This window comes from Myiozetetes cayanensis, unplaced genomic scaffold, assembly GCF_022539395.1.
Source record: "Myiozetetes cayanensis isolate MyiCay16 unplaced genomic scaffold, myiCay2020 scf54, whole genome shotgun sequence".
In the NCBI taxonomy this organism is placed as follows: Eukaryota; Metazoa; Chordata; class Aves; order Passeriformes; family Tyrannidae; genus Myiozetetes; species Myiozetetes cayanensis.
This window is the reverse complement of record NW_026087787.1, coordinates 7,516-31,577: the sequence shown is the minus strand read 5'-3', so window position 1 is coordinate 31,577 and position 24,062 is coordinate 7,516. Positions and strand designations below refer to the sequence as shown.

General features: G+C 51.4%; 1 protein-coding gene across 1 annotated transcript; it reads right to left on the bottom strand.

The window, feature by feature from the left end:
* Window positions 1–972: 972 nt before the first annotated feature.
* LOC126650042 (butyrophilin subfamily 1 member A1-like) lies at window positions 973–22,724 on the bottom strand. The gene is made up of 17 exons (XM_050334493.1): window positions 22,608–22,724; window positions 20,378–20,725; window positions 19,566–19,847; window positions 18,455–18,559; window positions 17,990–18,010; window positions 17,330–17,350; window positions 16,671–16,691; window positions 15,238–15,338; window positions 12,700–12,836; window positions 11,192–11,255; window positions 6,165–6,324; window positions 5,290–5,394; window positions 4,610–4,957; window positions 3,924–4,028; window positions 2,759–2,779; window positions 2,284–2,316; window positions 973–1,870 (listed from the first exon to the last, which is right to left on the bottom strand). The coding sequence occupies exons 1-17, from the start codon at window positions 22,690–22,692 to the stop codon at window positions 1,350–1,352; spliced, it is 2,478 nt and encodes an 825-aa protein (XP_050190450.1). The 5' UTR covers window positions 22,693–22,724; the 3' UTR covers window positions 973–1,349.
* Window positions 22,725–24,062: the final 1,338 nt, after the last annotated feature.

Below are 24,062 nucleotides of genomic sequence, written 5' to 3'. Positions count from 1 at the left end.
TTGAGGTCCCCCATGAGAAGGAGTGCCTGTGACCTGAGGCACCTTTCTGTAAAAGGCCTCAGTGACTTCCTGATCAGGTGGCTGGTAGAAAACAACCACAGCAGTGTTATACATAGAATCATTTAGGTTGAAAAAGCCCTCTAAGATCATCAAGTCTAAGCACCAACCCAGCAATGCCAAGCCCACCACTACTCATGTCCCCAAGAGCCAAATCCACACAGCCTTTAAATCCCTGCAGGGTTGGTGACTCCACCACTGCTCTGAGCAGCTGTGCCAGGGCTGAACAACCCTTTCCGGGAGGAAGTTTTCCCTAATATCCAGCTTAAACCTCTCCTGGTGCAATTTGAGGCTGCTTCCTCTTGTCCTGTCCCTTGTTCCCTAGGAGCAGAGACTGACCCCACCTGGTTCCACCCTCCTGTCGGTGAGTGGTGGAGAGCAAGAAGGTTCCCCCTGAGCCTCTTTTCCTCCAGGCTGAGCCCTCCCAGCTCTTACAGCTGCTCCTGGTGCTCCAGACCCTTTCCCAGCTCCGTTCCCTTCTCTGGACACTCTCCAGCCCTCAATGTCTTTCTTTGAGGTGGGGTCTCACCAGAGCCCAGCACAGGGGGATCATCACAACCCAAGTCCTGCTGGCCATGTCTGGCCTCAGAGAAAGCACTTACTGCCCTCCTCCACTTGCAGGGGCAGCTTCCCCTATAGCAGAATCATCTGGAGTTGCCCATCTCGCAGTCTGGGCATCCCCAGAGCACAGGTGAGCTCATCCCTGGGGTTTGTGCTGCTGGCAGGTGGGGGACAAGCACGGCCATGGACCAGCCCCGCTGACTTCCTGGTCTCCTGCAGGATGCAGTGAACCCTTTTCTCCAAAGTGCTTGTGACTCCCACAGGCTACAGGGAGGTGGGGATGTCCCTCTGGGACAGCCTTGGTACTGACACACATACAGACAAATCCCACCAAAGGAACTTTATTGTGTGCATTTCAAAAGGGATCCCTGTTGCAGGGACACCTTTTCAGTGTAATTGGTGTTCAACAGGGAGAGAGAGAGGATGAGACACAACAACCACGGGTCCTGATTGGAGGAATTCTGACCACCCAGAAAGGGTTGGTTTTCACCCTTGAGAGAGATGCAGTGTTGGACAGAGGTCCAGAGAGGTAATGAGACCTCTGCCCTTGGAGACCCTGCAACATTCAGCTGAACAAGGTCCAAGGACACTAAAGGCAGCCCCAAGGTTACCCCTGCTCTGAGCAGCTGGTTGCCACAGAAACCACCACAGGTTCCTTCCAACCTCAATCTTTCTGTAAGACTGAACTCCCAGGTCCTCTAAAAAAGACTTGTCTTACTCCTTCCTCTTCATCAGGGCCATATTTTCAGACATGTTCCAGGATCCACCCAGATCCAAGGGTAGACTTTTTTCCCCCCAAATGATGCCTGTGAAAATGTGAAGATGGGGGTCTCGTCATCAACACTGAAAAATGACACCCGTCCCTCTTCATAATCCAGAGAGACCCGGATCCGCCTGGGAGCCTTGATTTCAGGAGATTCAGTGGGAGCAGGGAAGGTGAAAGTTTTCAAGTATAGTCCCTGTTTCCCCACTGCCCATATGCCTTCCTCTGCTATAAACCTAAACCAACCCTTCCTTTGCCCATCTTCTCTAGAGACCCCCACACCCCATCTTCCTGCATCCTTCTCCACCTCCACCTCCCAGTAGTGTCTCCCTGAGGAGAAGCCGTCACGGCCCAGAACGCAGGTCCGCAGGTTAAATCTCTTGGGGGTGTCAGGGACGTCCTGTGGTGTGTCGCCGTGTTTCACACTTTTGCCACTGTCAGACACGACAAGCTCACAGTGGGCTGTGTCTGGATCCAGAACCACGTTCTCTGCAGGAGAGATGGAATCAGCACATCAGGGCAGAGCTCGCCCCAGGACAGATCTTTGCTGGGGCTGCCTAAAGAAGAGGCAGGGTGTGAGTGAGAGCTGGCAGATTGTGGCATGGGAAGGTGCACAAGGTAACAACACGAGTGCAAGGAAGAGAACATGAAGCAGAGAGAACAGAGTGAGCAGAGAGGGAAGAGGATCATCAGCAGACCTCCAGGATGAAGAATTGCACACAGCTCCCTGAGGACAGCGATTCTCCAGATTTGCCTGAAGCTAGGACATGCACCAAATTCAAGGGAGGATCAGCAGAAGCATGCCTGCTCCCAGCAGCATCACTTGCAGGAGGGGAAGTGCCAGGAAGGGCGATCAAAGCAGGGAAGATGATTCAGCACCATGAAAGACCAAACTTAGTTACCTTCTTCTATCGGCACTGCGTGTCTCCTCCATGCTTTAAAAAAAACACAAAAACCTACAGGTCAGAGGCAATGGTTAGCTCAGGGCAATGATATGTCAGTGTAGGTGCACATTTTCTGCACTGATGTTCTCTTTGTGAAAGTCATCTCACAGCGAGTTGCTTCAAAACTTCAGTGTCTGACTACATGGAAGGGCTGCACCCATTTTCCACAAATGCCATCACACTGCCTGTCCTGATTGGGACATGCATTGATTGGTCAGTTTGTACTTTGAGAACTGACAGAATTTTCTTCTTAGTACAGAACTAAGGTTACAGGCAAGAGCCTAAAACCACACAGAGACCAATGGAAAATCATCTTTCTGAAACAAGTTCTGGATTTGTTCTGTGCTCAAAATGAGGGCACACATGAGAAACACAGGACAGAAAAGTTGCCCAACTGAGAAGACTCCCATGAAGAGAAGAGAATGATACTCACCGAGTTCCTGGGCTTGTTCCTCTGAAAAGGAAGACAAAGCATCACAAATGGGTTGTGGGCCATGGATTTATTTGGACATGGCCTGTCTGCCCTCTCCTGTAACTGCCTGCAGGTGCTGCAGGGTGGGTTTGTGCCCAGACTGAGCAGTGCAAAGCCCTGTGCCACCCCCAGCCTGGAGCTCTGCTCCCCTGGCCATGCTGCAGCTTGTCCTGCTCCAAGTGGGGACAGGAAATGAACTCGAGGAGCTCCCTCATCTCCAAGGGGACGAGGGCACTCCCACCCTTCCAGTTCTACTGCTGCCACCACCCCTTCCCATCCCCAGGCACCATCATCAGAGACCTTGAATTTTGAGTCTCAAATTCAGTCTGTCTGTCCAGCCATCACCAAGTGAACCACTTTTTGGTTCACACTTTAAAAGTGAAAGAAAAAACCCAAATGAACCCACCACCCCCTAGAGACTATAAAAAATCCTGTTCCAGGATAGACTTGTTGGGGTAGGGAGGAGGCTGGAATTGCTGCCAAGGGCAAAGCTGCAGCCCAGGAGCTCCTCAGGGCCTGTCTTGCCAAGACGTTGGGGGTGTCGCCCACCCTGCCTGAGCCCGCTGTGGGCAGAGATCAGCACGTGCTGCTGGAGACCTGAGCAGGGGCTGCAGCTCCAGGGCAGCGGGGAAGGGGCAGCTTTGCACCCACAAGGGAGGAGCAGGGGCTGAAATGTCACCTGCAGTGCTACCTAAGGGCCTGTGCCTGTGCTCTGCAGTGCTCAGAAAAGCTGAGGCCCCTGCACAATGGAATGTGCTACCCAAAAGCTTCCTCCATCTTTAGAAGGAAAGGAGGCCCTGCCAGGCCCCCCAAACTGCCAGGGTTTCTCTGCAGCTCAAGGCAAATTATTGTTCCATTGCTGTGCTGGGGCAGAGGAGCAGCTGATGCTGCTTTAAGGCCAACTTGCTTCCTTGCCTTCTTGTTGGGGAAGAAAGCTTTCTTTCCTTGACAGCAGTTAAGGCCCTGGGTTTTTAAGTTTCTTGGCACCAAACAGGTGCCTGAGACACCAGGCCAAGTCTCTGAGTCCATCCCAGTGTTTCTCATCTCCCTCATCCATCAGGATTAGAGGAGGCTGAGTAGAATGGCTGCCCAGCCCCTTCCCCAGTTCCCAAGCCCCAGATGGTACCTTTAATTTTACACAGATAAACTGTGAGAGTAAGTAGAGCGAACACAGCAACCGAGATCAGGACCAGGGGAATCACCCAAGGATACACGCTTCGGAGAAAGGGAACTGAAAAATTAAATCCCCAAAGGGGAGGTTACTTTGTGAGTAGCAACGGGAGGGAAATGATTTCTATTTCAAACAAGGTCATTCCACTTGACTCCCACTGACGGTGAGAAGCAGCTCTTGACTGTGCTCCACAAACTGACAAAAAATTACATTAAAAAAACCACCGAAATTTTTGCAATGTCACACTTGTCTGAGACTGATAGAGTGACGTGCATCAAGAGCAGCACTCCAGTGCAGAGCAGCATCACCGGGAGAAAGGTAAGGCATCTGCAGGGAACCAAAGTTTCCAGGACTTGTTCATTCCCAAAGAAGCAGCAGAACAAGAGTTCAAAAACAAGTGCTGCTGTTGTGAAGCAATATTAGAACACTTTTGAAGGAGGAAGCACCTTATGAGCTCCTTATGGCTGCTCAGTGGGCAGTTCTAACTCCATGAAACATTCCTGGTATTTTCAACAGTGGGACTTAATAACACCCTATTTCCAAAGCAACCCCCTGAAACTGTTTCTGGGCACAAGGACAGGGAACAAGAGCACTGACCATGAGCAAGTAAATCAGAGGTACCAGGGACACAAACTACAGACCTGTCACCTTGAGCTCCACCTGAGCCTCGTCATAATCTGAGCCACGGCGAACAAAGCAGGTGAAAGTCCCTGTGTCAGAGAGTTGGACACGGAAAATCTTCAAGTCTGCGCTGCCCTTGGCAAGGCCGTCCTTCCGCAGCTCAGTGCGCCCTTGGTACTGAAGCATCTGCTCCCCATACTGGTCCTGGCCCTCCTTGAAGCGATGCACAAAGGGCGAGAACTGCTCCCGAAACCAGATCACCTCCGTGTCCTGTGCATCCTGCTCTGGGGAGAAGCCGCAGGGCAGCACCACGTTCTCACCCTTGGCCACGGTGATGGGGTCGGAGGGTCCAGTGACTTGGAATGGATCTGGGAGAGACCCCCGGAGGAGGAAGAGAGAACTGTGAGTTTGCTGAGGCACCTGAGCTCGGGCACAGCAGCGGCTGCTCCGCGTGGTTCGGGTGCTGCCGGGTCAGGCCATGGCGCTGGCAGCGTCCCTGTGCCGGGGCACACGAGGGGCTGAGGGGAGCTGGGACGGGGACCCTGCCCTGCAGCACCACCTGAACACCGAACAGGAAAGAAAAGGGCCTGACCCTGCTCTGTGCTCTGCTGTTCACAGGGAACTGCTGCACTGGCAGCCAGGAAGATATTCAGGCTGGAAGCTGTGCCACAGCGTTCAGCAAGAACAGGGGGATTCTTACCTGAGTGCCCCTGATGACCTTGGAAAACTAAACTGTAAATGACAAAAGCCAGCAGAGAGCAGTGGATGGGGGAACCGCAGAGCATCCTCCTCTCAGGAGCACAACCTGGAGATGGGCAAGGAGAGGGAAAGGGCAAAAGGGAAGAGAAACAAGGGAATTTAAAATTTATTTTAAATATATATATTTATTTTAAATATATAAAAATATATTTAATTATTATTAATTTTATTATTATTAAATATATAAATATAAATATATATTTTACATAAATATAAAATTTATTTTAAAATAAATTTAAAACCCACCAGGATGAATTCACTTTTCAAGGGGTTCATTGCTGGTTTCAGCCCTTTCTGTAATGTCTAGGGAAGAAGCTTCCATGGCCAAGGTTGAACTCGATTTTCCATCATCAGACTGACTTTGGTTAGTGCTTTATATGCAAAGTACCTGACTGGTCTAAAAAGTTGTGGGAATTTCCCCTGGGAAAGCAAAGGACAAGCTGCAACATCTGCTCCAGTTGCACCAGAAAGGGGCAGTTGTTTTCATGTGGAGCCCTGGCTTTTCTGACCCAGCCTTAAGAAAGAGACGGATGGGGCAGGACAAGAAGGACAAACCCTGACCGAGTCTGGACTCACTGCCTGCCCCTCACTGAGAGTGGGAGAAGGCTTTGCACCAAGGGAAGCAAAATAGTCAAAACACTGATCCAAGGCCCAGCCAAGACAGGACCTGGCTCTGCTCTGCTCTGCTCTCCCACCCACCCCCTTTTTGCTCACTGACTTGGTTCTACTTTGCTAACAGGACATGGAAACCACAGCTGTTTCAGGCAAATGGCAGAGGACAATTCCATCCCATCTTTCCCAAAAGAAGCCACGTACCTGGAGACCCTGAGCTCTTTCCTGGTCTCTGGGCTGGAGCTGGAGCTACTTGGCTGTCCCCAAGAGTGTTGGAGGGGTCCACTGATCCCAGCTGAGCTGTCTGACAACCAAAAAAGTTATCACCCTGTCCCAGCCTGCCACCTGTTTTCTCTTGCACTCTCTCCTCCCAAAAGTGAAAGGTCTTGAGTAATTTGGGGAGTTCCTAATCTGGACATGCCCTTCTGGCAGCATGCCCAGGCACAGCCCTACTGCAGGGGCTCTCCAGGGCTGCTCCTTGGACTCGGGAGGGGACAGATGTGGCAGGACTTTGCACATCCCTGGGATGAGCCCAGAGGCAGTGGGGAGGAGGGAGGTGATGGAGCCAGGATTCTCACCCAGAGGCAGTGGGTGGGAGTAAAGCCCAGCAGCTTCTTAAATCTTGCTTAAAAGCCATTGCCAGCCCAGAGGCAAGGCCATCGAGGTGGTTGGTTCAGGCAAAGCTGCTGCCCTGAGAGAGGCAAAGGCAGTGCCCGTGGGGGCTCAGCCCTGTCGGTCCCGGCACCCTCCCACCCCCATCAGGCCTGGGGGCACCTGCTGGGGCAAAGGGACCTGATCAGGGACCTGGCCAAAAGGGTGGAAAAGGGACTGGTAAAACAGAGCCTGGACCTGAGCTTGGCTGGCCAGGGAGTTGGAGAGCCCAGGTCCAGGCAGGGGTATCAGTCAGGCAAAGGGTCCCTGCTGGTGTCAGGGGTCCCAGAAGTGTGGCGTGCCTGAGGGATGTGTGTGGGAGGGCTGTGGGTCTGCAGAGACCATCAAGCTGGATGTGTGGGGTCAGAGGGCCCGGGGGTGGGACAGGGGCACCCCTTGGGCAGACAGGCCATGTCATTGCTCAAGGTGTCTGCAGATGTGCACAGGAAGCCAGAGAGTGTGGCCTGTGTCACCTGCACCAGTGATCCCCTGCCAGCCCTGCAGGAGGAGTGGACTTGGCTGCCTGTGCTGGGGATGATGTGGGTGCCACAGGGGACCTGTGCCTGGGCATGTCTGTGTGTGTGTGTGTGTGTGTGTGTGTGTGTGTGTCTGTGTCTGTGTCTGTGTGTCTGTGTGTGTCTGTGTGTCTGTGTGTCTGTGTGTCTGTCTGTGTCTGTGTCTGTGTCTTTGCCTCTTTTCTGGTTCCTTCCAAGCCAGCCTGTCCCAATCCTGCTTTCCCAGACCATCTCCCAGCACCAGGCAGCAGAGCCACCTGGCAACAGCTGCCCTCTCACCCTTCTTGATATGGTGGCTTTCAGAGGGATGTGACAAAGCAGAGTGGAATGCTCTGAGTACTTTATGAGTGGGGATGAGGCCATCACCCCCAGGGAGCATCAACCACTGCCTGGAGAATACAGAGTTGTGGTGCAAAGCCCAGCAAGTGCTGTCCCCCCTTGACCAGCTGAGCCATCGAGGCGGCACATGCCCTGCAAGCATCTCCACCATGAACCCACTGGCAGCATCAGAAACCTGGGCAAAGAGCCAGGGCAGGAGCCAGCCCTCTCCCTCAGCCCAGTGTGCAGCCTGGACCCCCAGAGCAGGGCCACTGCTGTCCCCAAGTGCCATCCCACGGGGCTGGAGGTGCCTGTGGTGCTGCTGACCCGGGAGGGCTCTGAGCATCCTGCACAGGGAGATCCAGGCCCCTGCAGCGCTCAGGGGCTCTTATCACCCCCCTGCAGATGGCAGGAGGGAGGGGCCGTGTGGCAGAGCCTGTGCTGCACACGGGGCTGGGCACTGCAGGAGCAGGAAGAACAGCCAAGTGCAAGTGTTAGATGAGGTCACACGTGGGCTGGAAGGTTCAGGGCAGGGGAGGCCATCGCCCAGAGGAGGGGAGGAGAAGCTCCATGGGGTGGTCCCCCAGACAGACTCCCAGTCCCAGCTGTGCTCTCCAGGCCATCCAGCCCCTCTGGACTGTGCTCTGCTCACTCAAACAAGTGCTGGGCAAGCTGAGTCCAGCCACGAGCTGAGGAGGAGATCAGGGGAGTGGGGAGCAGACTGAAGAGCTTTCCAAGTTATCCCAAACCTCCCTTCCTGCAGCCAACCTGCAGGTGAGTGCTGACTGTCTAAAAAGTGCCTGAATAATGTGACTATTCCATCATTGCTTCTCTGCTTTGTCATCTTCAGGCAGTCTCGGAGTCCTGCCACTGGCACTTCCAACAGGGGATGCTTCCTCCCCTGCTGTTGATTTTCTGTACATATGCTGGCATCCAGGATGGAGAGAGAAGAGAGTGAGACCTTAGTCAATGAGGTGGAGGAGATGAGTGGAAGAGGTGAGTTCCAGGAGGGAAGAAGGAAGGGAACTGTCCTCTCTTGAGGAGAAAGAAATGAATCTTTGCTTTGGAGGAACTATTTAGGTTCAAAGCACCTGGAGCTTGTCCCAGCCTGGGCTTGTCATGGGTTGGGACTTGGTGGCTGCAACACCCCCAGCTGAAGTTCTTGTGCTGATCTGCAGAGCCCCCAGCAGCACCAAAGACACCTGAGGTGACATCCTCAGCCCCTTCCTTTGCATGTAGAGAGAAACAGGAATTTGGGGCCACAGGTTATGGGTCATGGGGTAACACCTCTCACAGTCTGCACTGGTTTGTGCCCAGACCTGCCTGTTCTGCTCCTGCAGCAGCAGAGACTGCCAGGCTCAGGTCCAGGTGTCTGCACTGCAGATGTGCAGCCACCCACTGATGTGCATCCTCCTCCAGGAGACAGGGGTCTTATTGGTCAGGGTGAATGCAAGGTCCTGGGGAGGGACAGGATTGGGGCAGCACCAAGGGCGGTACCCAAAACTGGGGCTACTGAAGAACATCACAACAACGGACAGGTGGATCAGATTGCTGAGATTAAAGTGTCTCAGGTGGATGTGGACTGGCAAGATAAGGGTGAACTGTTTCTGGCTTGATGGGCCCATGACTCCTCAGGTCATCAGGGAGGAGATGCAACATACAGATGGGCTCATGATCAAGGGGAATAAATCATCTCCCAGGTTATCCATAACTGGGAATCAGGGGCTGCAATCAAGCAGGGCCAAGCAGATAAAGCCTCTGTGGTGTGGGGGGTGATGGTTGAAATAAAAATCTGGGGAGGCCTGGCAGAGTGATCACAGCACAGCACATCGCACTCCCCAAACCCTCCAAGGGAAGTGCTGCATGCTGACCGTGGTGCAAACAGTCCCTGGGGTCTGGAGACACATCCTGTGCCTCACGGCCCTGCCTGGAACACCATCCTGGGCCGGGAAAAGCAAGTCCTGGGGTGACGTGGCCCCCAGCAGGAACTGAATCAGACAATGGGGCTCATTTCAAAAAGAGCCTCACAGACACCTGGGCAGAGAGCTCAGGATGCAGTGGGTGGATCATATTCCCTGTCATGCAGCAGCCCCTGGGAAAGTGCAATGGCACAATGGACTGTTAAAAACCACATTGAAAGCAATGGGTGGTGGGGCCTTCAAACATGGGGATGCACATTTAGAGAAAGCCACCTGGTTAGTTAACACCCCAGCCTCCACCAACCCAGCTGGCCCTGCCTGATCAGAACCCCCATGAAGCACAGAAGGGGATAAAGTGCCTGTGGTGCACAAGAGAAAGGTGTTGGAGAAGACAGTTTGGATTAGTCCTGCCTCAAGCAAAGGCAAAGCCATCTGTGGGATTGGTTTTGCTGAGTGACTGGGTGAGTGATGCAAGGGATGAGGAAATAAAACTTGTACCTCAAGGGGATTTGAATTTTGGGTGAGAACAGCCTGTAATGTTGAATTGCATATGTACTACTGGTTGCTGAATGCCACTGCCACTGTACCCTGTAAATGCCATGGACAATGAGTATGGATCTAGTGGGGTTTTTCCCCTCAACTATCAAACAGGGTTGGCTTGAGAGAGCTTAATGTTCCCACTGGGCTTTAAAACAACCACAGCTGAACAACCCTTTTGAGGAGGTAGTTTTCCCTAATATCCAACCTAAACCTCTCCTGGTGCAATTTGAGGCCGTTTCCTCTAGTCCTGTCCCTTGTTGCCTGGGACAGAGCCTGAGTCCCACCTGGCTGCACCCTTCTGTCACAGAGTTGTAGAAAGCAAGAAGGTCCCCCCTGAGCCTCCTTTTCTCCAGGCTGAACCTCCCCAGCTCTCTCAGTTGCTCCCGGTGCTCCAGACCCTTCTCCAGCATTGTTCCCTTCTCTGGACACTCTCCAGCCCAGCCCCTCAATGCCTTTCTTGTTGTGAGAGGACCAAAAGTGATCCCAGAATTTGAGGTGGGGCCTCACTAGTGCTGAGCACAGGAGGAAGGTCAGTGCCCGAATCCTGCTGGTCGTATTAGCCACTCCCTTAATGCTTCACACATCTGCTCTTGCCTTCATCCACCCCTGGGCAGAGTTTGATCCGTCCCAGTTACTCTCTCACAGAAAGAGAAGCTCCACCGCCTCACCTTGCTGACTTATCATTCCTAAAAGGTACGTAGCCATCCACGACAGTGTCCCAGTGTCCCAGTTTAAATGAGAAACAAGGGGTTTGCTGAGGATGAGTTATGAGAAAAGACCCAAACTCCTCCCTCTAAGCAATTATAAATCCGAAATTAAGAGGCTCCGATTGAAGGAAAACAAATTATTGAAATGGAAAAATAACAGCCCTTTTTAAAGAGGTATATGTATATTGGCAAAAACAATGAAAAGAAACAAGTGAAACAACCAAACAATACTTCTATACCCACAGATGATCCCCTTCAGAACAGACCAGTAAACAAGCAAAGGAAAAAAAAAGCAAACATTTCAGTTTGTGCCCTTTGGTGCAATTCCAACCACAGTCACCAGGGGGCGATGTTGTGTCACTGGAGATGTAGAGCCTGCAGTTCTTTATGCCGTCCAGCAGGGGGCACCATAGAATCACTGGTCGTAGCCACGGGGGGGTAACACCCTCCAGGGTGTGATGGAGAAACCAAAAAAAAAAATGGTTTTCCTTTCCCCCCACACACACTGGGAAAGGGGAGAGAGGGGGGGAAGGGAAATAACAACAAAGAGAAATTCCTCCCAATGAAAAAATTAAACTCACTCTGTTTGGCTGGTCAACTTGTACAGTACAGTCCTTTCTCTCCCCCTGATGTGCACAGGGACCACTGGCAGGAAAAAAAAAAAACCAACAGGAACAGGGAAAGGAAAAAAACTCCCAGAAAACACAGTTTCCTCTCTGATGAAAACAAATAATCCAAACAGGGTCCAGAAGCTGACAAGGGGCTGAGGGCAGAGAGATCCACCGAGCTTCCACTCCGACCTGTGTTCCAGACACAGCCAGCACAAAAACTCCTCCCTGCGTTTCCCAGGAGACCAGAGAAAAAACTAAAGAGGAGCCCCCCATCTCCCCTGTTTCCTAGGAGACTAAGTTCTGAGCAATTAACCAGAGAACCAGTTCTTTTGAGTGTCTTAAGTGCTCACTCAATAGCTCTGCATGCAGTGGGCAGGGGAAGGGAAAAATTCCTACTTAGTTTCTAGGAACCAGTAAAACCATGACACCCTGTCTCTGTAACTGCAATGAGACCGTGGCCCTGTGACTGCACACAGATCTCTAATCCTCCCCCAAGCTCATTCCCCAAGCTCTGTGTGTTGTTCTGCAGGCAGTTCAGGGCTAATGGAGCAGGCAGGTTTCCCAGGAGGGGTGCAAGAGGATGCCACACAGCCATACACATCCCTGAGGGGCTTGGCCTTCTGTTCTCATCTTGGGAGACCTGTAGGGAACATTTGTCACTGCTCTGGGTGTCCTGGGTTATTCCCAGCTGGATGCAAAAGAGGAAGCAAGGTCCCTTTGGATCCTGAGCCCCCAAGTCCTTCCATTTAAAGCCCAGCTCTCCAAGTTGGTGATCCTGCTGCCAAAGGTCCCATGCCTCCCTAACAGATTGTAGTCATCCAAGAGTGTCCGGTTGTCATAAAAATCCAAACCCTCCTGACAGCACCAGCCACAAAGCCAGAGGTTGATTTGCTTTTTACATCTATTTCTGGCTGGCCCCTTTCTTCAAACAGTTAAAATGGAGGAAAAGATAACTTGGACATCGATATTGTTCACTTGCACCACCAGGGCTTTGTAATCTCCCTTGAATCTGCCCAGGTTCTGGCTTGTGTGTCATTTGTGCCACATGGAAAAGCAGCAGTGGAGAGCAGTCTGTGCTCTTGACAGCTTGTGGCACCCGCTCAGCAACATCTCAGACCTGAGCTGCCAGAAGGGGGGATAGCTCTGGTGACTCCCTGCAGGGCTGGCAGATGAGTGCCTCAGTGTCCCTTCTCAGAGTCCCCCACTACGAGCACTCATTGTTTCTTTTATGGTGTCTGCTGTGTTGTGCTGCTGCAGTTTCTGCTGGTAGACCTTGCTCATGGGTGTCTGCAGCTGTTCGGGTGTTGATTCTGGGTTTGGTGGTGATGCTGAAGGGTGGAGACTGAAGCAGAGTTCTGCTTTTGTGGGTCACCAGATCTGAGGCGTCTTGTTCTCAGTGGTGACGGTCCCAGGAACATGGTTCTAAATCCACCTCCCTGCATCCCCCTCAGCTCCTCTAATACTGCACAGCCTTTAACTATTCCCTGCTCCTGACAGAACAGGTCATCAACCTGTGCACACCTTTTCTGCAGGAGGAGGGTCTGGGCACTTGTTGCAACGTGATATTGGGGTTTAGAGATGTAACAAGAACTAATAGTTTTTGCAGCAGAAGTGACTCAGTTTAAAAAGTGAGACACAGGTTTTGCAAGGAGGAGTTATGAGGAAGACCCAAACTCCTCCCTCTAAGCAATTGTAAATCCAATATTAAGAGGTTCTGACTGAGGGGAAAAAAATTGTGGAAAAAAGGAAAAATAACAGCCCTTTATTGAAAGATATATGTGTATTGGCAGAAACAACGAAAGAAAACAAGTAAAACAACCAAACAATACTCCAATACCCACAAATAATCCCCTTCAAACCAAACCAAGAAACGCAGAAAGGGAAAAAAAGTAGTTCAGTTTGAGCCCTTTGGTACAATTCTAACCACAGTCACCAGGGGGCGCTGTTGGGTCACTGGAGATGCAGAGCCTGCCGTTCTCTTTGCCGTCCAGCAGGGGGCGCTGTGGGATCACTGGTCGTTGACACCAGGGGTAACACCCTCCAGGGTGCGTTGGAGGAACCAAAGAAAAAATGGGTTCCCCTTCCCCCACACACACTGGGAAAAGGGGAGAGAGAGGAGGGGGAGAAACAACAACAACAACAAAGTGGGAAAAATCTCACTCTGTTTGGCTGGTCGAATCGTGTGATATAGTTTTCCTTCTCCCTTTGATGTGCACAAGAACCAGTGCTAAGGAAGAAACAAATGGGAACAGGGAAGGGGAAAAGGAAAAAAAAAAAAAAACAAAAGAACTCCCAAACACTTTCTCTTTGATGAAAAAATCTGAGCAAGATCCACAGCTGGCAACCAGGCTGAGAACAAAACCCCACCAAGCTCCCACCCCGACCTTGTTCCAGACTCAGCAGCAAGCCCCAACTCCTCCCACCATTTCCAAGGAAAAAAAAGAAAAACAAAAATAAAAAGGAGCTCCTCACCCCCCATTTCCCAGGAGATGAGATTCTGAGCCATTAACCAGAAAGCAGCTTCATTTGTGCTCCTTAAGTGCCCACCTAACAGCCCTGCACACCATAGGCAGGGGGAAGGGAAAAGTTCCTGCCCCGTTCCCAAGAACCAGCAAAACCATGACAAGAAGGTACCATAGAAAATTAGGGTGCTTTGAATTAAAGAAACCAGCTAATAAGTGTTCAGAAATGTCATGAAAATGTAACAGGAATGTGGGGGAGAAAAAAATGAATAATCCTGTAATGCTGCCATGTCAGCTGTAGTGAGGATAACTCTGTGTGCACTTTGGGAACTGATTCCCAGGGCACCCGACATGCTGAAGTCATTCCAGTGTGCTGGAATAAAAGAATTCTTGGCTTCTAAAACAAATTTGGTCTTAGAGGTTTCTTTAAAGAGCTGATTTCAGGCAATAAACCCACCACCTGTACTGAAGTTTCCCTCCTTACCAGTTCTGTTTGGGTGAAGCCTTCCTTTGGAAGGTCCATGTCTGCTGGATCTCAATTGAATGGGGGATCTGGTGTGAAAGCATGTGTCATGTTTTAGGAATGGTACTCCCCAGTTAAGAGCTCCTACCCAGACTCTCCCAAAGCAGATGCTGCTCAACCTCTGGTTGAAAGCACAAAAGGCAAAGATCGTGGGTTGAGAAAAGAACAATTCACTGGAAACAGCAATGATATCATAAGGAACAGAAACAGCAACAATACTGATAAGAAGAGTGTACAAAGAGAGGGTGATTTACATGCCAAATGCTCACAGAGCCTGAGACAATGGAACAATGGTTCCAACCTCCATGCTTAAGGAACCCTTGCCCTCAGAAGCAAGAGAGAAAGTCCCTTTTCCACACACCTGGAAATGATGTGGGATGGTATCATCTTGGCCATGGCCTCTCCCACTGATCTGCACTGGAACCAGAACAGCCTGTCTGGCCTCAGAGAAAGATCTTAGAGAGATGCAGCATGGAAGAGAGGTCCAGAGAGGTAACGAGATCTCTGCCCTTGGAAATCCTTCTCTTACTGCCTCCTCTTCATCAGGGCCATATTTTCAGACATGTCTCAGGACCCACCCAGAACCAAGGGTAGACTTTTTTGCCCCCAAATGATGCCAGTGGAAATGTGTAGATGAGAATGCCCTCATCAACATTGAAAAATGACACCCGTCCCCCTTCATAATCCAGAGAGACCCGGATCCGCCTGGGAGCCTTGATTTCAGGAAACAGAGTATGACGAGGGGAGGTGAAAGTTTTCAAGAGTAGTCCCTCTATCCCCACTGCCCATATGCCTTCCTCTGGTTTAAACCTAAAATCACCCTTCCTTTGCCCATCTTCTCTAGAGACCCCTACACCCCATCTTCCTGCATCCTTCTCTGCCTCCACCTCCCAGTAGTGTCTCCCTGAGGAGAAGCCATCATGACCCAGAACGCAGGTCCGCAGGTTAAATCTCTTGGGGATGTCAGGGATGTCCTGTCGTGGGTCACCGTCGTTTCACACTTTTGCCACTGTCAGACACGACAAGCTCACAGTGGGCTGTGTCTGGATCCAGAACCACGTTCTCTGCAGGAGAGATGGAATCAGCACATCAGGGCAGAGCTCGCCCCAGGACAGATCTTTGCTGGGGCTGCCTAAGGAAGAGGCAGGGTGTGAGTGAGAGCTGGCAGATTGTGGCATGGGAAGGTGCACAAGGTAACAACACGAGTGCAAGGAAGAGAACATGAAGCAGAGAGAACAGAGTGAGCAGAGAGGGAAGAGGATCATCAGCAGACCTCCAGGATGAAGAATTGCACACAGCTCCCTGAGGACAAGGATTCTCCAGATTTGCCTGAAGCTAGGACATGCACCAAATTCAAGGGAGGGTCAGCAGAAGCATGCCTGCTCCCAGCAGCATCACTTGCAGGAGGGGAAGTGCCAGGAAGGGCGATCAAAGCAGGGAACATGATTCAGCACCATGAAAGATCAAACTTAGTTACCTTTTTCTATCGGCACTGCGTGTCTCCTCCATGCTTTAAAAAAACCACAAAAACTACAGGTCAGAGGCAATGGAAGACATTGGTGCTGGGTTAGCTCAGGGCAATGATATGGCAGTGTAGGTGCACATTTTCTGCACTGATGTTCTCTTTGTGAAAGTCATCTCACAGCGAGTTGCTTCAAAACTTCAGTGTCTGACTACATGGAAGGGCTGCACCCATTTTCCACAAATGCCATCACACTGCCTGTCCTGATTGGGACATGTATTGATTGGTCAGTTTGTACTTTGAGAACTGACAGAATTTTCTTCTTAGTACAGAACTAAGGTTACAGGCAAGAGCCTAAAACCACACAGAGACCAATGGAAAATCATCTTTCTGAAACAATTTCTGGATTTGTTCTGTGCTCAAAATGAGGGCACACATGAGAAACACAGGACAGAAAAGTTGCCCAACTGAGAAGACTCCCACAACAAGAAGAGAATGATACTCTCTGAGTTCCTGGGTCTGTTCCTCTGAAAAGGAAGACAAAGCATCACAAATGGGATGTGGGCAATGGATTTATTTGGACATGGCCTGTCTGCCCTCTCCTGTAACTGCCTGCAGGTGCTGCAGGGTGGGTTTGTGCCCAGACTGAGCAGTGCAAAGCCCTGTGCCACCCCCAGCCTGGAGCTCTGCTCCCCCGGCCATGCTGCAGCTTGTCCTGCTTCAAGTGGGGACAGGAAATGAACTCGAGGAGCTCCCTCATCTCCAAGGGGACCAGGGTACTCCCACCCTGCCAGTTCTACTGCTGCCACCACCCCTTCCCATCCCCAGGCACCATCATCAGAGACCTTGAATTTTTGATTCTCACATTCACTCTCTCCTTCCCCAAGCCTCAAACACTTTTTGGTTCACTTCACACCTTAAGACTGAAAAAACGTCAGAGAACCCCCCTACCCTACACAGACTCTGTAAATAATTCTTTGTAAGGAAGAGTAAGAGACTCACCGATTTCTGCCTCGTGGTGCCCTGATGAACAAACACAAACACACACGAGTTATTATGTGGCACAGTCCCTTCCCTGGACCCCCCCCTCTCAGCTGAAGGAGCACCCAGGTCAGGAAAGAACAAGATGGAAAGGGGAGATGCTCTGGTTCTGCTCTGATTGCACGGACAGCTGACCTGTATTTAGTTTCTCCATCATTTTTACCCCTTCAGTGGCACCGTTTTTGCATGAGGTTATGTTTAATAGCCAAAGGACTATTTATTGGCAATTCTACAAGCAACAAACAAACAAGCCAACAAAAAAACAAGACCACTTCAAGCAAGCTTGATTTTTAAAGAATTTTAGAAATCAAGGAATTGACATTTTTATGAGCAGGTTTCTGCTACAGCTCAGGTTTCTGTACTTTGCCCCTAAAGAACAAGAACTGTTCAGAATTCTTGCACTACTTCCATTGACAGGAGTGTCAGGAAGCATCGACAGCCACTCAGGAGAAAAATCCTAAGGAGTGTTCAGGGTGAATTTTCATATGATTATGGGGTGAGGGGAGGAGGAAGGAAAATCTCTGCCCAGAAAAACCATTTGGACAGACTGAGAGAATGAATGAAAAGGTCTGGAAGTTTTGAGAGAGGATTTCCCCGAGGAGACGGGCAGTGAGACTTACGCAGTGCTTCCTTTTGCCTCTCTGGAAAACAAAAGCAGATCAGAGCGTCAGCACCAAAGTTGGGGCCGTTTCTCTGATACACTTGTTGGGGTAGGGAGGAGGCTGGAATTGCTGCCAAGGGCAAAGCTGCAGCCCAGGAGCTCCTCAGGGCCTGTCTTGCCAAGACGTTGGGGGTGTCGCCCACCCTGCCTGAGCCCGCTGTGGGCAGAGATCAGCACGTGCTGCTGGAGACCTGAGCAGGGGCTGCAGCTCCAGGGCAGCAGGGAAGGGGCAGCTTTGCACCCACAAAGGGAGGAGCAGGGGCTGAAATGTCACCTGCAGTGCTACCTAAGGGCCTGTGCCTGTGCTCTGCAGTGCTCAGAAAAGCTGAGGCCCCTGCACAATGGAATGTGCTACCCGAAAGCTTCCTCCAGACTTGGGAAGAACCTCAAGAGCGCTTTGAAAAGCCAAGTTCACCGTTGGTACAACATCTCTTCACACTTTCTTTAGTTCTGCAGTCAACGTCCTGAATATGGCAACAGCATTTAATAAATTAATTTCCCATGGGATGTAGCCACGAACCAAACCATTTCCCTGCCTCCTGTCCTCCAGAAACCCGTCCCATGAATTCTTCCACTGGAAGAGTTCTCCAATTTCTGGACAATGGAAAGTAAAGCTTACCTATTTCTTTCTGGTGCTTTCCTGTGAAGAAAAGTAAGAAATGCAAATCATTTAAAACTCCTCCCTCCACCGAGTACTGATGAAGCCCCAGCAGGAGTTCCAGCCGCCCGCACGGCAGAAGGGCCGTGGAGCCTGGACGTGCCCGCACGACCCACCGGCCCCATCTCCTCCCAGGGAGACAGAGAGGATTTCAGTTTCCTTCATTCCTCTGTATCATCTCCCATCTGAGGGATCTTGAGAAGGAAAGGAGGCCCTGCCAGGCCCCCAAACTGCCAGGGATTCTCTGCAGCTCAAGGCAAATTATTGCTCCATTGCTGTGCTGGGGCAGAGGAGCAGCTGATGCTGCTTTAAGGCCAACTTCAGTTCCATCTGGGTTTTTCTCAGCCCCCTCACCCATCAGGATTCGAGGTGGCTGAGTAGGATGACTGCCCATTCCCTTTCCCAGCCCCAAACTCAGGATAGTACCTTTAATTCTAAATAGATAAACAGTGATAATAAGGAGAGCAACCCCAGCAACCAGGACCACGCCCAGGGCAATCCTCCAAGGATGGGCATCTTGGAAAAAGGAATCTGAAAAATTAAATCCCCAAAGGGGAGGTTACTGTGCATGTAGCAATTGAAAGGGGATTATGTCTGCTTCATACAAGGTCATTCCATCTGAATCCCACTGAGGATGAAAACCATATTGTACTATGAAAAAGGGCAAAAAAGGACATTTAAAAACATCCATCTTGGCAATTTCACACTTGTATGAGGTTGATGACATTTTGTCTGCATTGTGGAGGATTTCTAAAGGGAAGATGGATTTCTAAGCAAGTTCTTTTTGATTAAATCATGTTTTGTTCTCCTTTGGGAAAAACTAAATCTTGCATTTCATTAAGCAACATGGGATCAGAAATAGGGTGATATGTGCATCAAGAACAACACTCCAGTGCAGAACAGCATCACCAGGAGAAAGGTAATGGTTCCCCAGGGAAATAAAGTCTCCTGGACTTGTTAATTTCTGAACTACAAGAGGAGCAGGGTGGAGTTGGAAAGCACGTGTTGCTGCTGTGTCATTTGGTGTATGGTTAATGCAGTTCATCATTGCATCTCTGCTCTGATATATTCCCAGCCCCAAACCAATCATCCAGTGAAAAAGGAGCTTTCCTATGAGACAAGGAAATATTAGGATTGCATTTTATACTTGCAGGTGCTAAAATGAGACACAAGGATTTATTCCTCATACTAAACCTGTAGGACAGGATTTCACGGTAGCAGGAATAAGGGCATGGGTTTGCTTCTTTTTCTTCATTTAACTCCAGTGTTATGAATGTGCTTATTTCAGCCAGGTGTCTGTATAAACTCTGCCACAATGAGGGTTGTACCTTCCCCCCTAACCGGCACCTGCAGACGGAACCGGTGGGTTTTGGCAGCACTCCTGCACCGAGGCTGCTGAAAGCCGTGGCTGTTTGCACAGGTGGGATGAAATGGCCTTGACACGCTGAGCACGTGCCCTGCCAGAGGCCCTGGGGGTGCCGTGCCCAGCACAGCTCCGGGGACACGTTGGCAGGGCCATACCCCATCCTCAACTCACCTGACACGTAAAGGGCTGATTCCTGCTCTGGTCTGTGCGGGATGTGCTGCACCGAGCAGGAGAGTTCCTGGTTCACACCCCTGGTGAGGATGATGCTGCTCTCAGCTGCGAAGAGCCCATTCTTGTCCTGGGTAGTGTTTTCCGAGAGGGACGGGAGATGCCGCCCGTGGGGATCGTGCCACAGCACCTGGGGCCGTGGGTACCAGCCGGCTGAGCGACAGGCCACGCGGATCCCCCCGTGCTCGTAGCGCTCCAGCGTGATGAGCGGGGCAGAGCCTCTGGCTGTGGGAAAAGGGAGAGACCCCAGGTGACCCTGTGGGGCTCTGGATGTCAGGGGGATAACCTGGTTTGGCTGTTTCTCTCCCTGACGTGGATAAACTGACAGACAAATCCCAGATGGTTTTTCAGACTGATGTCACCTGGAGCCAGGACATTTCTTGCAGTCTCTTTCATGTAACTGAGAGATTTGCTCTGGAGGCCACTGCTGCAGCAAAATAATCCACTGATCTGGATATTAAAATGTAAAAGCACCTCAATATTCTTCTGTTATTACCCAATGCCAGATTTTTTCTTATGCCTGCTTTTATGAAGAAAACAATATGAAGAAAAAATTCTGAAGGAGGAAGTATTTCATGAGCTTCCTATGACAATTTTACCTCTCTGAGACATTCTTGATATTTTACACCAAGGGACTTAATAACACCCTATTTCCAAAGCAACCCCCTGAAACTGTTTCTAGGCACGAGGACAGGGAACAAGAGCACTGACCATGAGCAAGTAAATCAGAGGTACCAGGGACACAAACTACAGACCTGTCACCTTGAGCTCCACCTGAGCCTCGTCATAATCTGAGCCACGGCGAACAAAGCAGGTGAAAGTCCCTGTGTCAGAGAGTTGGACACGGAAAATCTTCAAGTCTGCGCTGCCCTTGGCAAGGCCGTCCTTCCGCAGCTCAGTGCGCCCTTGGTACTGAAGCATCTGCTCCCCATACTGGTCCTGGCCCTCCTTGAAGCGATGCACAAAGGGCGAGAACTGCTCCCGAAACCAGATCACCTCCGTGTCCTGTGCATCCTGCTCTGGGGAGAAGCTGCAGGGCAGCACCACGTTCTCACCCTTGGCCACGGTGATGGGGTCGGGGGGTCCAGTGACTTGGAATGGATCTGGGAGAGACCCCCGGAGGAGGAAGAGAGAACTGTGAGTTTGCTGAGGCACCTGAGCTCGGGCACAGCAGCGGCTGCTCCACGTGGTTCGGGTGCTGCCGGGCCGGGCCATGGCGCTGGCAGCGTCCCTGTGCCGGGGCACACGAGGGGCTGAGGGGAGCTGGGACGGGAACCCTGCCCTGCAGCACAGGCAGTGGGCTGGGGCCAGGCCACTCTGGGGCCGTCCCTCTGCTTCCCTGTCCTGCACTGCCAGCAAAGGTCTTCAAACCCCTTGTTCTCAAGGGCACAGGTGCTGCCCGTGGGGCTCAGGGCAGGCAGAAAGGGGGACAAGGAATGATGGAGGTGGCTGGAAGGTTTCTGGGTGGTTGGCTGGAGCAAGTGACAACTTAGGGACAAAGAAAGCTCAAATAGCCTTCACTGTTCTCACCTCTCAAATTGCAAAAATCTATTATAAAAGTAAAAATGTCTCAGGTGCTCTTGGTATCTTTAGAAAATTACAAGATATAGGCTTATAACAATCAGTTCACTCAGCTCACAGAGGAAGTGGTTCAGGTTGAAGGAAAACAAAAGCAAATGACCTTTTTTTGACAAGATGCTTTTGCAGTCAACTGCCAGGACTGCCTTTAAGAAGCTGCTTCAGGTCAGCAATCTAAGAGAACTCAGAGTAACTTGTAAAAGTTCATTGTTGTTGTTGTTTTTGTGAGCTGGTTCTTCAAAGGGTCCAGCAGAGCCCTGACACAGCCCAGGAAAGCAATGACGTATTGCAAATGTGCAGGAGACAGGGAAAGCAGGGAGGGAAATGGCAGCAAACTATAATCAACTCATTGGCATCATCTAATCCTCACCCCAGTTCAGAGGGGTTGTACCCATGCCTGTTTTCCCATGGCCAGAGGGATAAAGGAGGATCCAGAGGAATAAAGCAGGATCCAGAGGAATGCTGGCACTCTCAGAAGTGGAGAAGGTGTATGGAGAGGGCCTGACCCTGCCCTGTGCTCTGCTGTTCACAGGGAGCTGCTGCACTGGTAGTCAGGAAGATATTCAGGCTGGAAGCTGTGCCACAGCGTTCAGCAAGAAGAGGGGGAACAGCTGGAAGGCTGGAGGGCTCTGCTGAGGGCCCTGGACAGGCTGGATCCATGGTCTGATTCCAGTGGGATGAGGTTCAACCAGGCCAAGTGTCGGGTCCTGCCCTTTGGCCACAACAAGCCCTGGCAGCCCCAGGGCTGGGGACAGAGTGGCTGGAGAGCAACCTGGCAGGAAGGGAGCTGGGAGTGTGGAGGGACAGGAGCTGAACAGGAGCCAGAGTGAGCCCAGGGGGCCAAGGGATCCTGGCCTGGCTCAGGAAGAGGGTGGCAGCAGGAGCAGGGAAGGGATTCTTGACCTGCACTCAGGGCTGGGGAGGCCACTCCTGGAGTGCTGTGTCCAGCTCTGGCCCCTCAGGTCAGGAAGGACATGGAGGGGCTGGAGCAGGGGCAGAGAAGAGCAAGGAGGCTGGGGAAGGGACTGGAGCACAAGTGCTGTGAGGAGAGGCTGAGGGAGCTGGGGTTGTTGAGCCGGGAGAAGAGGAGGCTCAGGAGAGACCTCATCACTCTCTGCAACTCCCTGACAGGAGGGGGAGCCAGGTCTCAGTCTCAAGCTCTGCCAGGGAGGTTTAGGTTGGATATTAGGCAGAAATTCTTCAGGGAGGGTAATCAGGCATTGGAATGGGCTGCCAGGAAAGTGGTGGATTCTCTGTCCCTGGAGGTTTTTAAGAGGAGACTGGATGTGGCACTGAGTGCCATAGTCTGGTAACTGTGGTGGTAGTGGATCAAAGGTTGGACTTGATGATCTCAGAGGTCCTTTCCAACCCGGCTGTTCTATGATTTTATGATTCTGTGATTCTTACCTGAGTGCCCCTGATGACCTTGGAAAACTAAACTGTAAATGACAAAAGCCGGCAGAGAGCAGTGGATGGGGGAACTGCAGAGCATCCTCCTCTCGGGATCACACCCTGGAGATGGGCAAGGAGAGAGAAAGGGCAGGAGGGAAGAGAAACAAGGGAATTTAAAATCGACCAACCAACCAACCAAGCAGGATGAGTTCACTTTTCAAGGGGTTCATTGCTGGTTTCAGCCCTTTCTGTAATGTCTAGGGCAGAAGTTTCCATGGCCAAGGTTGAACTCGATTTTCCATCATCAGACTGACTTTGGTTAGTGCTTTATACGCAAAGTACCTGACTGGTCTAAAAAGTTGTGGGAATTTCCCCTGGGAAAGCAAAGGACAAGCTGCAACATCTGCTCCAGTTGCACCAGAAAGGGGCAGTTGTTTTCATGTGGAGCCCTGGCTTTTCTGACCCAGCCTTAAGAAAGAGACGGATGGGGCAGGACAAGAAGGACAAACCCTGACCAAGTCTGGACTCACTGCCTGCCCCTCACTGAGAGTGGGAGAAGGCTTTGCACCAAGGGAAGCAAAATAGTCAAAACACTGATCCGAGGCCCAGCCAAGACAGGACCTGGCTCTGCTCTGCTCTGCTCTCCCACCCACCCCCTTTTTGCTCACTGACTTGGTTCTACTTTGCTAACAGGACATGGAAACTGTGTCCAGCTCTGGCAAATGGCAGAGGGCAATTTCCATCTGCAGATTCCCAACAGAAGCCACGTACCTGGAGACCCTGAGCAGGAGCTGCTCTGCGGACACCTTGGAATTGTGCCCTGATCCCAGGTGAGCTGTCTGGAAACCAAAGGAAATGGTCACCTTGTCCCAGCCAGCCACCCAATTCCTGCTGTGCTGCTGCCGTCAAAAGTGAAAGGAACTGAGTGATTTGGGGAGTTTGTACTCTGGACACACCCTTCTGGCAGCATGCCCAGGCACAGCCCTGCTGCAGGGGCTCTCCAGGGCTGCTCCTTGGACTCGGGAGGGGACAGATGTGGCAGCACTTTGCACATCCCTGGGGTGACCCAGAGGCCACGTGGAGTGGAAGGAGTCGGGGAGGACAAGGCAGGGGACCGGCCAAAAGGGTGGAAAAGGGACTGGTCACCAGTAAAACAGAGCCTGGACCTGAGCTTGGCTGGCCAGGGAGTTGGAGAGCCCAGGTCCAGGCAGGGGTATCAGTCAGGCAGAGGGTCCCTGCTTGTGTCAAGGGTCCCAGAAGGGTGTCTGAGAGATGTGTGTGTGAGAGGTTGTGGGTCTGCAGAGACCATCAAGGTGGATGTGGGGGGTGTATTTGTGCTTAATTAGACGCTGCTTCTTGTGGTCTGTGTTTGACCCAGCCACCTGTGAGTCTGACTGTAGTAGTTTTAAGACTAGGCCTTCCTTGGTGACCAGGTTGTAACCAAGGAACCAAGGCCATGTTCCCAGTATT

Excerpts from the sequence above, each read along its gene's own strand:
- LOC126650042 (XM_050334493.1), bottom strand. The coding sequence starts at position 22,692 with ATGCTCTGCAGTTCCCCCATCCACTGCTCTCTGCCGGCTTTTGTCATT. Across the intron at positions 12,837-15,237 it reads GGATCCAGACACAGCCCACT|TCACTTCTGCTGCAAAAACT; the intron begins GTGAGCTTGTCG and ends TTTTAAACTGAG. Across the intron at positions 11,256-12,699 it reads TCTGTCAGGAGCAGGGAATA|TGGTCCCTGTGCACATCAGG; the intron begins GTTAAAGGCTGT and ends TTTTCCTGCCAG.